We start from the raw sequence: 14,221 nt of genomic DNA, 5'->3' as shown, positions 1-14,221 counted from the left end.
CAGTGATTATACAACCAATGCTGATTTATTGTAGTGGGTCACATTTGTAGAAGTAATGCTGGTAACATTAAGCAAAACATGAGATTTATTTTTATATGAGATTTTTATGTGATTAGGAGACAAACCCTTACAGGTGATGGCTCACACTGGCAGTACCTAATGCCAGCTATACATGGTTCGAATCCTGAAAGAATTTTCTTTAGAAAATAATTTCAAAGAATTTTCGTTCAAATTTCGCACCATTAGTGGGACACAGCAACTGACGATTTTTGTGCGGCCATAGAATTTGTGTAATTGGGCATGTTGGAAATTTTTTTCAAAAATTAACGATTTGTTAATCAATGATGGGAGAATCATGTGAGATATATAAATCGAAAAAGAAATGTGCGTGAGCACAAGAAAAGAAAATTTCCCAAAAGGAAAGAAGATTCCCGGCCACAAAACTTCTTTTCTGTAGCAACATGATCTGAAATTGAAGGCTTGGTTGGTCAAATTTCAAAATCAATGGTGGTATCATCGTATCACAAAACGCACCAAATTTCTGATTTTTGAAAGAAAATTTGTTTGGAATTCAATCCATGTATGGCCCGCATAAGGCTGCTATGTTGTCAGTGCTGCTACCATGTGAGCTTTTAATACTCTCTAACACGACACGGTAAGGTTAATACACTATTAATACGCTAACATGCTATTAACGGTAAGGTTATTAAAAGTTTTAAATATTACCTGGAGATGCTTTTGGGGTGACTGGTGCTCGTGCTTGTTTCACAGGTAGAGGCTTTTTCTTATGCAGCACAGTATGACTGAACTCCTCCTCTATTAACTGAAAGGCCAACATGACATTTATTATTTAATTCATATACCATACTATGGTATATGGTATATGGTAATACTGATATGTCAAATGTGGACAACAAAAGAATGCCTGGGAACGATATTGGGTTTGATTAAAGTATATCTAAAGGTGAACCTTGTATGGGGGGAAGAGGGGGGAGGGTTTGGATAGAATGTAAAATGATTAGAGACCCAGTTATGTATGTATTACTGTCTCCGTCTCCTCTAGGGAGAATCGTTTTTCTTACTGAATGAGTGATAAAAAATTGTGACATTTTCAGAAATCTTCCAATGGTTACATTTCCTCCAGTGACAGTTATCTAGGGGGAGATTTACTTCACTTTAGAAAGATGTGCTCTTAATTTCTTGTTGTGTCTACAGCACAGGAAATGAATTGAAATCTCTTGCATGGAAAACAGGTGGCAAAAATAAATAAATAAAATAAATAAAGTGACTAAAAAAAAAAAAGGCTTTTAAACTCATGATTTTTGGGGAGACAAATTAATAATTAGTAGAGGGGCATGGTTTGAAAATGAAAACAGCAGTGGTAATGTAATGTAAATGTAATGCATCTTAAAACACTTTCACAGTAAAATGAAGGTCTTGCCATCACCCTAGTTCACACCACTGTGTTCAGTTCCAGTGCTTTCAAAAAACAGAAAGCAACTGGCATTTTGTTTGCATGAGAACACTTGTAAACCCAGCTAAATGTGCATCAACACAGGAGAATAAAAAAAAGGTAACATCTAATTTTGTTCCTCTGATAATCGATACTCCCATGTCCACTTTTCTACTATATTGATTACATGAGTGGCAAGAGGTTAATATCTGGATAATCAGTGGCGTAGGATGTGTCCTTTTTTTACTAGGTGATTGCAGTCCTATCTCCAAACAGATGATTTCTTATGGGTAGGAGGACAGTGATATCAGCCAAGGAAGGCTCTGTCCCCTACGTGCCCAGACACTGATGTGACCCTGTAGCTATATTGCCAAACCTTCCAAGTAAAATACACTGTATAAGCATCACATGGAGAACACAGACAAACCTACCTCTGGTGTCAGAAAATAGTGTATGCGTTTCTCTAAAAATGGCTTTTTCAATATAGAGGTGACGGATGGTCGATCACGTGGAGAGATTTTAAAGAGCTGAGAAATAAGTGTTCTCAGATCATATGAATATCTTGGAGAAAGGGGATCATACCGACCACGGCAAATTTTCAGTACCAGCTGTCGCAAATTGCTTGCTTCAAACTAACAGAATTAGAAGAAAAAAATTTAATTTAAAAGGAAATTCAACAACTAAAATAAATACATACACACATATATATATATATATAATCTTCATAATGTACTAGACAGCAAATGTCTAAATGGAGGATATTATACAGTGTGTATATATATATATATATATATATATATACACACACACATACACACACATACACACACACACATATAGGATAAAGCATACGCAACATTCACTTAAAGTGTTTGTTAAGCCTTTTTTTTTTTTTAGGTTTTTTTTTTCAATAATAGCGGCGGGGGGGGGGGGGGGGGGGGCGGAGTGGAGACAGAGACAGAGAGGGAGCTGAGAGGCAGGAAGGATGGGGGAGATAGGAGAGCAGAGCAGGGCAGCGTATGATGGAGGGACGCACTTTGACCATGGTGATCAGGGCTCAGTAGCCCTGGTTATCATGGTCTGTTTAGAGAGGGCATACAGGAAGTGGCAGATTCAGGGAGGTTTTTTCACAGTTTAGAGGAGGGCAGATTACACAGCACAAGCACTGTGCTGTTTAATCTGCTTTAAAAGGACCAGGATCTGTATTTTTAATTTTTTTTTGGGTTAACAAACACTTTAAGGAACCCTGTGTATGTGTTATTCAGAAGCAGGCATACGTATGGTCCCATTATTCCATATACATTTTTTTTTTTTTGCTTGAAATAAAAAGTAACTTAGATATTCATCTACAGACCTGTCTGTTAATCAGCACTGTAGCAAGAATTGATAATGTTCACACAATAAATTGTGTCAATATTCAGTTGATCCAAAACATACTGATAAAATAAGTAAGCAGGTATACCCTTTGTGAATAATTAATTATATAACTGGAGTGAATATTCACACAATTTAGTAAATCAGTGTCCATGTATTTCTCGAAACAAGTAATTGGATAAAGCTCAAAAAAATGTCTTTGCTTCCTATAATAAACAGTTTTCCCTTTACCCCTGCATCTTATAGGCAGGTGACATGTCAGATGAGACAAAGGGAGGTTGGGAAAGTATTTATTTCTTAAATTGGTTGGACACCAAACTGGTGCTGAAGTCTGAGTGGAAAAAAATGTGTACCTAAAATAAGTACACGATTACAAAATAATATTTAATGAAAAAATAATATACAGGTATATTAGCATATTTAATAAAGTTATCCATAGCTTTTATTATATATAGTTGTGACCCTCATCCCAAACACCGCTAGATTTTATTAAAGTACGTCTAAAGGCACCAGTATGAGGTCTACTCAAGTCCCAAATCCAGTTCACTTAGCGACCGCCCTATAGCAGTTTTGCTGCTACAGGGTGGCAGCTGTGTGGCAGATCACATATATATATATACACGTGATTCTGCCTGCAGGGGTTGTGCACACACCACTGACGTGTCACTTCTGCTGTGAAAAATTCACAGCAGAATCCGATCTGTGGGTGTCTGGCACTCGCATGATGTTCTCACCGGTAAACTACACAGAACGAGGATCTGTAAACAAGACAGATCCTGGTTCTGACAGGGAGGGGGGGAGGCCTGAATTCTGTAAAGCATGTTCACTGGCTATATGAGAGGATTTAGAACCACTTTAACTTAACTGTTCAGTTTAAACTATATTTGTTGGTTTCCTCCACACTCTAAATATATGCTGGTAGGTTAATTCCCTCCCCTCTAAATTAGCCATTGTATGTGTGTACAAATTGGCTATGCACATTCTGCATGCTAGTCCCAAGCCTCAGCAAATGGGAGGGTTGAAGAAAGACCTGGCAATGGAAAAAAAAAGGCCCTTAAAGTGGAAGTAAAGCTGATTTTATACAAATGGCTGACAGGCAGGGTATTAATGACAGAAGAGACCATATTGGTCTTCTCTGCCATAAAGTCATCCTTCTGCCTGTCAGCTGTCATGTTCACTGAGTCGTGGAAGTGACCTCATCGCAGCCTGGTCTATCAAGTAGGCGAAGGCACGGGACCCAAAAAATAGACCGGGCGAAGATGGAAGTGCCAGGGGCCCACTAGGTTGATGCCACTGCAGTTCTGGAGGACACCATATGACAGAGAAGTCTGCCATATTGTACTAATATGATGTGCATACCAGCACATTATGACATAACCCACCTGGGAAACTGCTAACAAAAAAATATTCTATAGCGGATTTTACTTTTGCTTCAAGTGTATCAAACGTGGTGTGCAGAGAGCTGGCCTGCAGAAATACCAAGAGTCAGAAAGGACTAAAAAGATACATTTATAACAAGACTTCTTTTTACCAATTACACTACTTACAGGATGTTTAAGGGCGCACAGCTCATATAACACACAGCCAAGAGACCAGATATCCCTTAAACAAAGACAATAAGGAAAAAAAAATCATATTAGAATTCTAAATAGAACTATAACTTCCTTAGCTGAAATTTAGCTACAGGTGTTTTTTTTGTTTTGTTTTACATCACATGTCACTTACGTCTTATTATTATAAGGCCTGTTTTCACAAAGTTCTGGAGAAAGGTAATAAGGGGTCCCAACACATGTACGAGCCAATTCCATTGTGCTTGATTGGGAAAAATCATATTAAAATATTCTTAATATGTAAATAAGTACATCCAATAATACATTTATATAGCTGCAGGAAAATATTCAAAGTTGTAACGAATTAAGCCAGTCACATGATCATTATACGCATAGGGAGCTTGTATGGCTGCATGATTTAAACAGTTCAGTTGTGTGCACGCAAGTAAAATACCTAGAGAGCAGTGTTACTATTTACAATGGCATAGGCAGGTTTGTCTATAATATGACGCATCAAAAAATAAAATAAAACCATTGCTTCAAATTAATATATACTTATATTATTAATAATTGCTATATTATATATTATCATATTTACATGTCTATTTTCCAAAGCACCTATGCATTGTGATATATTTATCGTGAAAGCTGAGAAGAGTTTCTCTCTCTACCTACATTTCCTGATATTTGTTACTCCAGCTGAGTTGTATCAATAATCCCAGGAAAATCAGCCTAAAATTTTAGTTTAGTGGTGTTAGTTAGGTCAGCATAGTGTACAGATAATAGAGGATGATGGTAAACTGAAATATTTTGCACAAAATATACTAAAGCGCTGATATGGACCCAACCAGCGATGTGAAAATAGTTCAGCTGCATCTATCTATCTGGTGACACAAAGATGCAAAAATGATATATATGTAATAGTACTAAAAAAGAATACCAATTGAAAGATTGTATCTCATGCAGGACAGAAGGGGTAGTATACATGTTGCAATGTCCATGCTCATTGCAATACATAGGAAGAACAAAACGACCCATTGGCAAGAGAGGTTGGTACTCTCTCGCCAATGGGGTTGAATATTGATTTTGATTTAAATTGTTTTATTTCTGATTTTTAGGTATTATTTTTATATAACCTGTAATCTGGTTATTAATTGAATTGATCCCATCACATTTTTATAATTAATTTTTATTAATTTTTTATCAATTCGTTTTCTATATGTAGTTTATATTGAATTCTATATCCAATGTTCACCACTAGTTGGAGTGCCGTATAACATTGTATTCAATTGGAGCGCTATATATTTGCTTATTCTATATATTGCTTTTATCAAGTATTACAAATTTAATATAATGTGTTTTGTTAGGAAGATGTATCTGTCCTGTAGAAATGTTTACAAAGATCACCGTTTGCATTAATGGATTAATTAAAAGAAAATTGTTAACATATGGAGTAGGCATAAATATGATTGATGGCCTGATGATCCAATGACTCATATGTCACTATGGCAACCGATACACAAAGTGCGGCTTAAATCCTGTTCTGTTCATCACATGGCTTTATGTCCCTTGAGAAAGTCCTGTGACCTGTGAAGTAACGCGTTGGGAGGAGCCAGCGACGTCAACCTCGGAATTTCATTACACCGGGTGTGCAATGAGGAGGAAGCCTGCGAGCATTTCTGATTGTTTTAAGAGCGTGTTTTAGCCCTGCTAAATGTGAGGGAATTAGTCCACATTTTCCTGGGGGTGTATTTAATTCAATCTTATTTTATTGAGATATAAAAGCAAGATAAGAGGGGAAAGAGAAAAAAAATACAGAATATTCCAACATATTCGTTTTACATTGTTACATAAACATAAAAAAAGAAACCACAAAGAAATCCACTCTACTACAGCGGTGTCGAACTATCACAATGTTAAAGTGTTTGTTTTGAGCTTCAATTTAGGTAGTATGGTAGAAGAGCCTGTAGTCCTACAATGATTAGTCTAAGTTAAAGTGGGTGTGTGCGCACCACTATCCTCTCAGCGAGTGATGCCCACTCATTACAGGTAGTCTAGGGCTATTGTTCTCATTCTGGTAACGTTCACTCTGGGGGGGAAGCTCTGTATGTGCCACCATTCTGGTCTAATGAGACTGGAGGTCATAGCTTAAGTAATCGGGTATTACTGCAACTTGTATAGGGGAGGGAAGAAAGAGGGAGGAGAGTGAGGAAAGAGGGGTCTGGACAGTAAAGAGCTTAGGGATCAAAAGGTATACATTCCACCCTGATCACACAGGTGTATCGGTAGAGTCCTCTGTGGCCCATGAGATAAACTCTGAGGAATATCGAAACATTGACCATGAGGTCCAGGTCTTAGAGAATTGTTCCTCCCTACCCGTTTCCTGTGACAACAGTCTTTCCAAACTATTAATTCGGTCCACTTCAATTGCCCAATCCCCCAGGGAAGGCATGCTCGTCGACTTCCAATGTCTGGGCAACACCGTTCTAGCAGCCGCCAAAAAGTGACGCAGAACGTCTTTCTTGACTGACTTAAGTGGTCCCGGGAGCAGAGATAGCAGAGCCATCTCAGGAGAGGGTGCGATGGAGGTCGCCATGAGTTTGCAGTACAAGTCAAGGATCTTTTGCCAGAACTTCCTCACAGGGAGGCATGCCCACCAAATGTGAAGTAAGGTTCCCTTAGATGACAAGCAACTGCAGCAAGTATCCGGAAGTGCCGAGTTTATTCGGTGCAAAGTCGAAGGGCATCTGTACCAGCGGGTCAACAGCTTGAACCCCTTTTCTTGAGAATTGGAGGCTATGGACATTTTGTGGGTCAGTATGAAGCACTTTTGCCAGTCTACAGGTGAGATGGAGTGGCCCAGGTCTTCCTTCCATGCATGTGTGTATGGGGGAAGGTCAGGATTATAAGCCACATGTTAGGCCCCTTTCACACATGCGGACGATATGTCCGTATTTCCACCAATCCGTTTGAAGATGAAATACGGGCATACATTCATACCCTATGGGATAGCGGGTGTCTGCGGATGAACATCCGCAGACACCCGATTTCGTCCGCCTCCGCTACTGTCCGATTCTGCAGACGGAGGAAAATCCTATTTTTCTATCCGTCTGCAGAGCGGATCGGATGAACACGGACAGACGGTCCGTGCGCATCCAATCCCCATAGAGGAGAGCGGAGAGCTGACAGGGCGGTCCCCGCACCGTGTGCGGAGACCGCCCTGTCCGCAGCCGGCTCAGCGGGGACAACGGAGCGATCCCCGCTGAGCGAGCGGATCATCACGGGGCGGGAAAGTGCGAATGAAGGAAATCACCTGTTGTCTCTGCAGCCAGTGCGTAGAGGCATGAGAAGATGGGTCAGAGGGAACGTCATGAGTCAGAGAGGGGTCTGAACGTAGGACTTGCCTGGGGGTGTATTTAATCATACAGCAATCTTGCGCAATGATATGTTTTTATTTCTGCGAGCAACATTTTAGGAACTAACAGCTGGGAGAACAGACCCTCTGAACCACGGGACTCCAGAATCCCATTGGAACAGGGATAAATGTCCTGGAGAGTAGTGATGGACGAACGTTTCGCCCGGCGGTCGTTTCGCGGCGAATTTCCGACATTCGCGGTCCGCACGTTCGAACGCCTTTTTCCGTCGTTCGCCGCGGCGGACTTACGTGTTTAATGTATACAAGAACTTTAACCTTTGGTGACACGTTTATCATGTGATACAGGACAGCCAATTGAGACATGACAGCACATGGACACTTGGACATTCCCCCTAACCTATAAATACACCCGATCCGGTGGCCATTTTACATTCTTTCTTCTGTTACGATAGGGACAGGTTCCTGTGTGGAGTAGGGAGAGATAAACCACTAGCTATTTGGTACACAAAAGTTCTTTTCAGGACTGGTATAGGTGTTAGGTGTTGATAGGTTTGCTGTGCTGCTGATTCTTGCAGCAGCCTGAGTGTCTTTTGTTAGTTTAGAGAAAGGGAAAGGACGGTGTATGCTACAGGGACAGCCAGATTAGTCTTTCATCATCATCATCATCATCATCATCATTAGCTGTTACTATCAAGGTCCACAAAAGAGCTGTTCCAGTAACCACTAATCGTTCTCTTTTTTTGCCAATTTGTATAGGGACAGGAAGGAAGCAGTGTTGTCAGGCAGTGAGGGTAATTTTAAAGACTTGCTGTTATTATTAGTTCCACAAAGGTTCTTTTCAGGACTGGTATCAGTGGTACAGTAATAGGCTTGTACATGTATAATATTCTTTCTTCCAAATATAGAAAGGATATTATACTTGACTGCTGCCCTTCTGCTGCAGTCTGCTAAACATTCACAACTCACTTGTTCCACAAAAGTTCTTATAAGGACTGGTAACTTGGTATAGGGTGCTACGGTACATAGGCTTGAGTGCGGTACAGTCTGCTGTTCTGTAAGGACCGCTATCGGTCCACAATAGATAGGGTTGACGTGCACCACTGCTGACCGCTGCCCTATACTGCAGCAGTCCTTCAGCGGTATAGGGACTGACGTACAGTCTGCTAATCACTAACACACAACCTGCTTGTTCCACAAAAGTTCTTATAAGGACTGGTAACTTGGTATAGGGTGCTACGGTACATAGGCTTGAGTGCGGTACAGTCTGCTGTTCTGTAAGGACCGCTATCGGTCCACAATAGATAGGGTTGACGTGCACCACTGCTGACCGCTGCCCTATACTGCAGCAGTCCTTCAGCGGTATAGGGACTGACGTACAGTCTGCTAATCACTAACACACAACCTGCTTGTTCCACAAAAGTTCTTATAAGGACTGGTAACTTGGTATAGGGTGCTACGGTACATAGGCTTGAGTGCGGTACAGTCTGCTGTTCTGTAAGGACCGCTATCGGTCCACAATAGATAGGGTTGACGTGCACCACTGCTGACCGCTGCCCTATACTGCAGCAGTCCTTCAGCGGTATAGGGACTGACGTACAGTCTGCTAAACACTAATACACAACCTGCTTGGTCCACAAAAGTTCTTATAAGGACTGGTAACTTGGTATAGGGTGCTACGGTACATAGGCTTGAGTGCGGTACAGTCTGCTGTTCTGTAAGGACCGCTATCGGTCCACAATAGATAGGGTTGACGTGCACCACTGCTGACTGCTGCCCTATACTGCAGCAGTCCTTCATCGGTATAGGGACTAAGAGTTTTGTCACAGGGTCATTTAAAAAATGACAGGCAGAGGAAGAGGCAGGCCCTTCCGCAGGGGTGGTAGGGGTAGGGCAGGAGCAACAGGCTTGAGCCAAAGTGGGAAGTTGCAGAAGGTGCGTTCAATTACTTTAAAGGATGCACCAGACTTGGTTGAGTGGCTCGCTCAGCCTTACTCTTCTGCACCCTCCTCATCCTCTCGATCTGCACCCTCTTCTCCACTCTCTGCTATGTGCACCCCCAAAGACACTACCACCAACAACACGACCACCACCACCACCACCACATACCTTCCGCTTGAGTCACTGGAATTATTTTCCGATCCATATCAAGAGGACATTTCTGATGCGCAGCCACTCTTGGTATTGGATCAGGAAGAGGAGGTAGCAACAAGCGCTACTCAGCAGTCTGACGACAGTACCCAGATCAGCCCAAGGAGGAGGTTGGTCCCCGGTGTTGCTGCCTACTCCGAGATCTCTACTTATAGCGGTGGGGAAGGTGACGTTGATGATGACGTGTCTAGTGATGTCACGTGGGTGCCCACAAGAGAGGAAGAGGAGGGGAGTTCAGAGGGAGATATGGACCAGCAGATAGGGAGGAGAAGCAGGAATAACTTACATTGCACAGGAGGGACAAAGCAGACTGCAAATGTATCAGGAGCGAGTCATCGACCATGTACGGTCACATCTGGCGCTCCCAGGACACCGGCACATGGCTCCGCAGTGTGGGCTTTTTTTAACGTGTCCGCTGCTGACAATAGCGTTGCCATCTGCAATCTTTGCAGTCAACGCGTTAGTCGCGGTAAGCCCAATACTCACCTAGGGACGACCGCCTTAAGAAGGCACATGAGCAGCCATCACCGAGCCCAGTGGGAGCAACGGAACACACAAAGCCACACTGCAGGCTCTCACCGTCCAGCCTCGTCTTCTACTTCTCCTTCTCCTCTCTCCTCACAATTGTCCTCCACTCCACCTTCCATCACGCCAAGCTCACATTTTTCTGCAAAAAGGCAGGCTTCCGTGGGCCTAATGTTTGAGCGTAAAAAAATGATGACGCCGGATAACCCTCTTGCCCAACGGTTGGCGGCTGGCTTGTCAGAACTCATAGCCCGCCAACTACTGCCATATAAACTGGTGGACTCGGAGGCCTTTCGCAAATTTGTGGCCATTGGAACACCACAATGGAAGGTCCCAGGAAGGAAGTATTTCTCAGAGAAGGGCATCCCAGAGCTATATGGCCATGTTCAGCGGCAAGTGAATGTATCTCTGGCACACAGTGTCGGTGCCAAGATACATCTGACCACAGACACGTGGTCTAGCAAACACGGGCAGGGAAGGTATATCAGTTTTACTGCCCACTGGGTGAACCTTCTGACGGCCGTCAAGCATGTAACCCGTGGCACCCGTGTAGATTTGGTTTTACCGCCACGGATTGCATGCAGGCCTGACTCTTCTTCTCCTCCTCCTACTCCATCCTCCTCCCTCTCCTCCTCAGCTGCCTCCTCCTTTTCCGCTGCTAGCGTCTCTTCCGCTGCACCGCCCAAGCTCCCCAGAACCTATTCCACATGCCAGGTGAGACGTTGCCATGCCGTGCTGCGTCTGTTGTGCCTGGAAGCAAAGAGCCACACTGGCCCGGCACTCCTTTCAGCTTTGCGTTCACAGGCAGATGAGTGGCTAACACCGCTCAATTTGACAGTTGGTAAAGTGGTGTGTGACAACGGTGCCAATCTGCTTAGCGCATTGAAACAGGGCAAAATCACGCACGTGCCGTGCATGGCACACGTCTTAAACTTGGTCGTGCAGCGATTCCTTGTCAAATACCCTGGGGTCCAGGACATCTTGCGGCAGGCAAGGAAAATCTCGGCCCATTTCAGAAGATCTTACACGGCCATGGCTCGCCTTGCTGACATTCAGCGGCGACACCATCTGCCGGTCAGACGTCTTATTTGCGATTGCCCGACGCGATGGAACTCAACCTTCTATATGCTTGATAGGCTGCTCCAGCAGAAACGTGCAGTTAACGTCTACCTGTATGAACTCTGCGAAAGAAACGGTTCTGGGGAGCTGGGTTTTTTTTCACCGCGCCAGTGGCTGCTCATGCGCGACACATGCAGACTTCTGCGGCCATTTGAGGAGATCACCAAACTGGTCAGTCGCAGCCATGGCGCCATCAGTGACATGGTACCTTATGCCTTCTTTCTGGAGCGTGCATTGCGTCGTGTCATTGATCAGGCTGTGGAGGAGCAGGAGCGGGAAGATGAGGAAGTCGCAATGCTGGATGAATTCCCAGGGGGGGCTACTCTATCTGAGACAAGTCAACAACAGGAGTCTGATGAGGAGTCAGAGGAGGATGGTGCCGGGGCGGATGAGCAGGAGCAAGAAGAGCATGCTTTAAACCTTTCTGGGATCCCTGTTGTGCGAGGATGGGGAGAGGAGAATGAAGAGGACGACATTATCCTGGATGATGAGCAGGAGCCAGGCCACCACACCGCTTCCACTTTAGTGCAAATGGGGGCCTTCATGCTCCAGTGTTTTAATAGGGACCCCCGTATAAAAAGCATGAGGGTCAAGGACCAGTACTGGGTGGCAACGTACTTAGACCCCCGGTACAAACACAAAATGGCGGAAATGTTACCGCCGTCGCAGAGGGCTGTCAGAATGCAGCACTTCCAGGCCTTGCTTCGAGAAATGCTGCATTCTGCTTTTGCGTGCGCTGGCAGAGGAGCAATTCCCACTCCCAGAGAAGGATTTGCGGGTACCAATCCAACAGCGCCTGCAAGAAGAGGCCGGTTTGAAGATGTGTTGGTGACTTCGGATATGAGGTCATTCTTTCAGCCGACCCATCGACAGGTGTCATCCGGATCCAGCATCAGGGAACGCCTAGACCGTCAGGTGTCCGACTACATTGGGTTAACGGCCGATGTGGACGCTCTGAGGAGTGATGAACCCCTAGACTACTGGGTGGGCAGGCTTGACCTCTGGCCAGAGCTTGCCCAATTTGCAATCGAACTGTTGGCTTGCCCCTCATCCAGTGTCCTGTCCGAAAGGACGTTCAGCGCAGCAGGGGGGATTGTGACCGATAAGCGTACTCGCCTAGCTCACGACAGTGTTAACTACCTCACATTTCTAAAAATGAATGAGGCATGGATCTCGGAGGAATTCAACACATGTGACCAGTAGACCATGTATATGTCTATAAACTATTTTTTTAATCAAGCACACAGACCTTCTTAATTCATTTGGCTCACTTCCTTGACCCAAAAAAGCACACCGTACTATATGCCCCTACCCTCCTCTTTGAAGAGGTTGAGCGGTGTCATATTTCTACTGGGGCTGCTTATGATATCCCTGTGCTGTGCTGACTTCCTCCTGGGGGTTCTTATTATGAAGGGATCACACTATCCCTGTGCTGTGCTGACTTCCTCCTGGGGGTTCTTATTATGAGGGGATCACACCATCCCTGTGCTGTGCTGACTTCCTCCTGGGGCTGCTTACGGTGCTGCTGTCAGTGCTGTATGTCACGGTGCTGCTGTCAGCGCTGTATGTCACGGTGCTGCTGTCAGCGCTGTATGTCACGGTGCTGCTGTCAGCGCTGTATGTCACGGTGCTGCTGTCAGCGCTGTATGTCACGGTGCTGCTGTCAGCGCTGTATGTCACGGTGCTGCTGTCAGCGCTGTATGTCACGGTGCTGCTGTCAGCGCTGTATGTCACGGTGCTGCTGTCAGCGCTGTATGTCACGGTGCTGCTGTCAGTGCTCTGTATTACGGTGCTGCTGTCAGATGCCTCTATCACGGTGCATGTGTCATTCCGGTATGTCACGCTGCTGGTGATCATCTCCTGCACCCTCTTCTTTGCCTACCCTGGTCCCTGACCTTCCCTCTCCTCCATTGCCTTCATTAGCTCCATAGTCCTGAATTGTTAGAACAATTTCCCAAATAAAATAAAAATGCTTGTAGTTATCGATCCCAAATTCACCTCATACATGTATTATGTCATTGTCCAGATGGTGGGACTACGTTTTACCCCCTAATAATTACCACGTGGCCGCAAATTCGACATGAAGGTTTGCAAAGTTCGCCTCCCATTGAAGTCAATGGGGCCCGCGGCGAACGTTCGGTTTCGCGAACGTTTGGGTCCGTTCGCATTTCGCTTTCGCGAAACGTCCCGTCGGAAGTTCGTCCATCACTACTGGAGAGTATCATTGTGACTCAGGTTTTGGATGTATTATTTGAAGGTGGTTTGGGAATATCACTTTTCGGGTGATGATCATTTTATTTGTACCGGGAAGGAAGCATGATTTATTCATTGTTTATTGTCTTTTGGATGCGATTCTAGGATTATTGGTATTGTGTGATATTTTATTATTATTTTAATTAGGTTCAAGCGCACTATTACATCTATATAATAAAACTGAAATAATTGCCAGGATACAGAGATTCCTGTAATATATTGCAGCTCACTATTCTTAAAAGTTGGTGGCTTCATTTGTTTTCTTTTTCAGGCTTTTCTCTCCCTTTCTTTTTTCCTGGCAGTAACACTGCCGAGAGTGGTAATGCTCAATCACTTTCGTTTATCTACAGAGGAGCAGGGTTGTCATTTTAGGCTGCTCTCTATATTCGGACAACAAACAACTCCTCATCTTTTCATATGTGT

General features: G+C 44.1%; 1 protein-coding gene across 4 annotated transcripts in view; it reads right to left on the bottom strand.

Annotated features, from left to right (window-relative positions):
* NEK5 (NIMA related kinase 5) overlaps nucleotides 1–14,221 on the bottom strand; it is a gene marked incomplete at its 3' end in the record, with an annotated part of 110,742 nt that overhangs the window by 42,620 nt on the left and 53,901 nt on the right. For all 4 annotated transcript variants that reach the window (XM_077484218.1, XM_077484221.1, XM_077484220.1 and 1 more), the window contains 4 exon segments: nucleotides 727–823; nucleotides 1,885–2,085; nucleotides 4,375–4,429; nucleotides 4,553–4,639. In XM_077484218.1, coding sequence (XP_077340344.1) covers nucleotides 727–823; nucleotides 1,885–2,085; nucleotides 4,375–4,429; nucleotides 4,553–4,639 — 440 coding nt within the window.

Source organism: Lithobates pipiens, unplaced genomic scaffold, assembly GCF_037356315.1.
Source record: "Lithobates pipiens isolate NorthernLeopardFrog02 unplaced genomic scaffold, aLitPip1_a1.2 Scaffold_16, whole genome shotgun sequence".
In the NCBI taxonomy this organism is placed as follows: Eukaryota; Metazoa; Chordata; class Amphibia; order Anura; family Ranidae; genus Lithobates; species Lithobates pipiens.
Note: the sequence above shows the minus strand (reverse complement) of the source record. Positions and strands in the feature narration are given on the sequence as shown.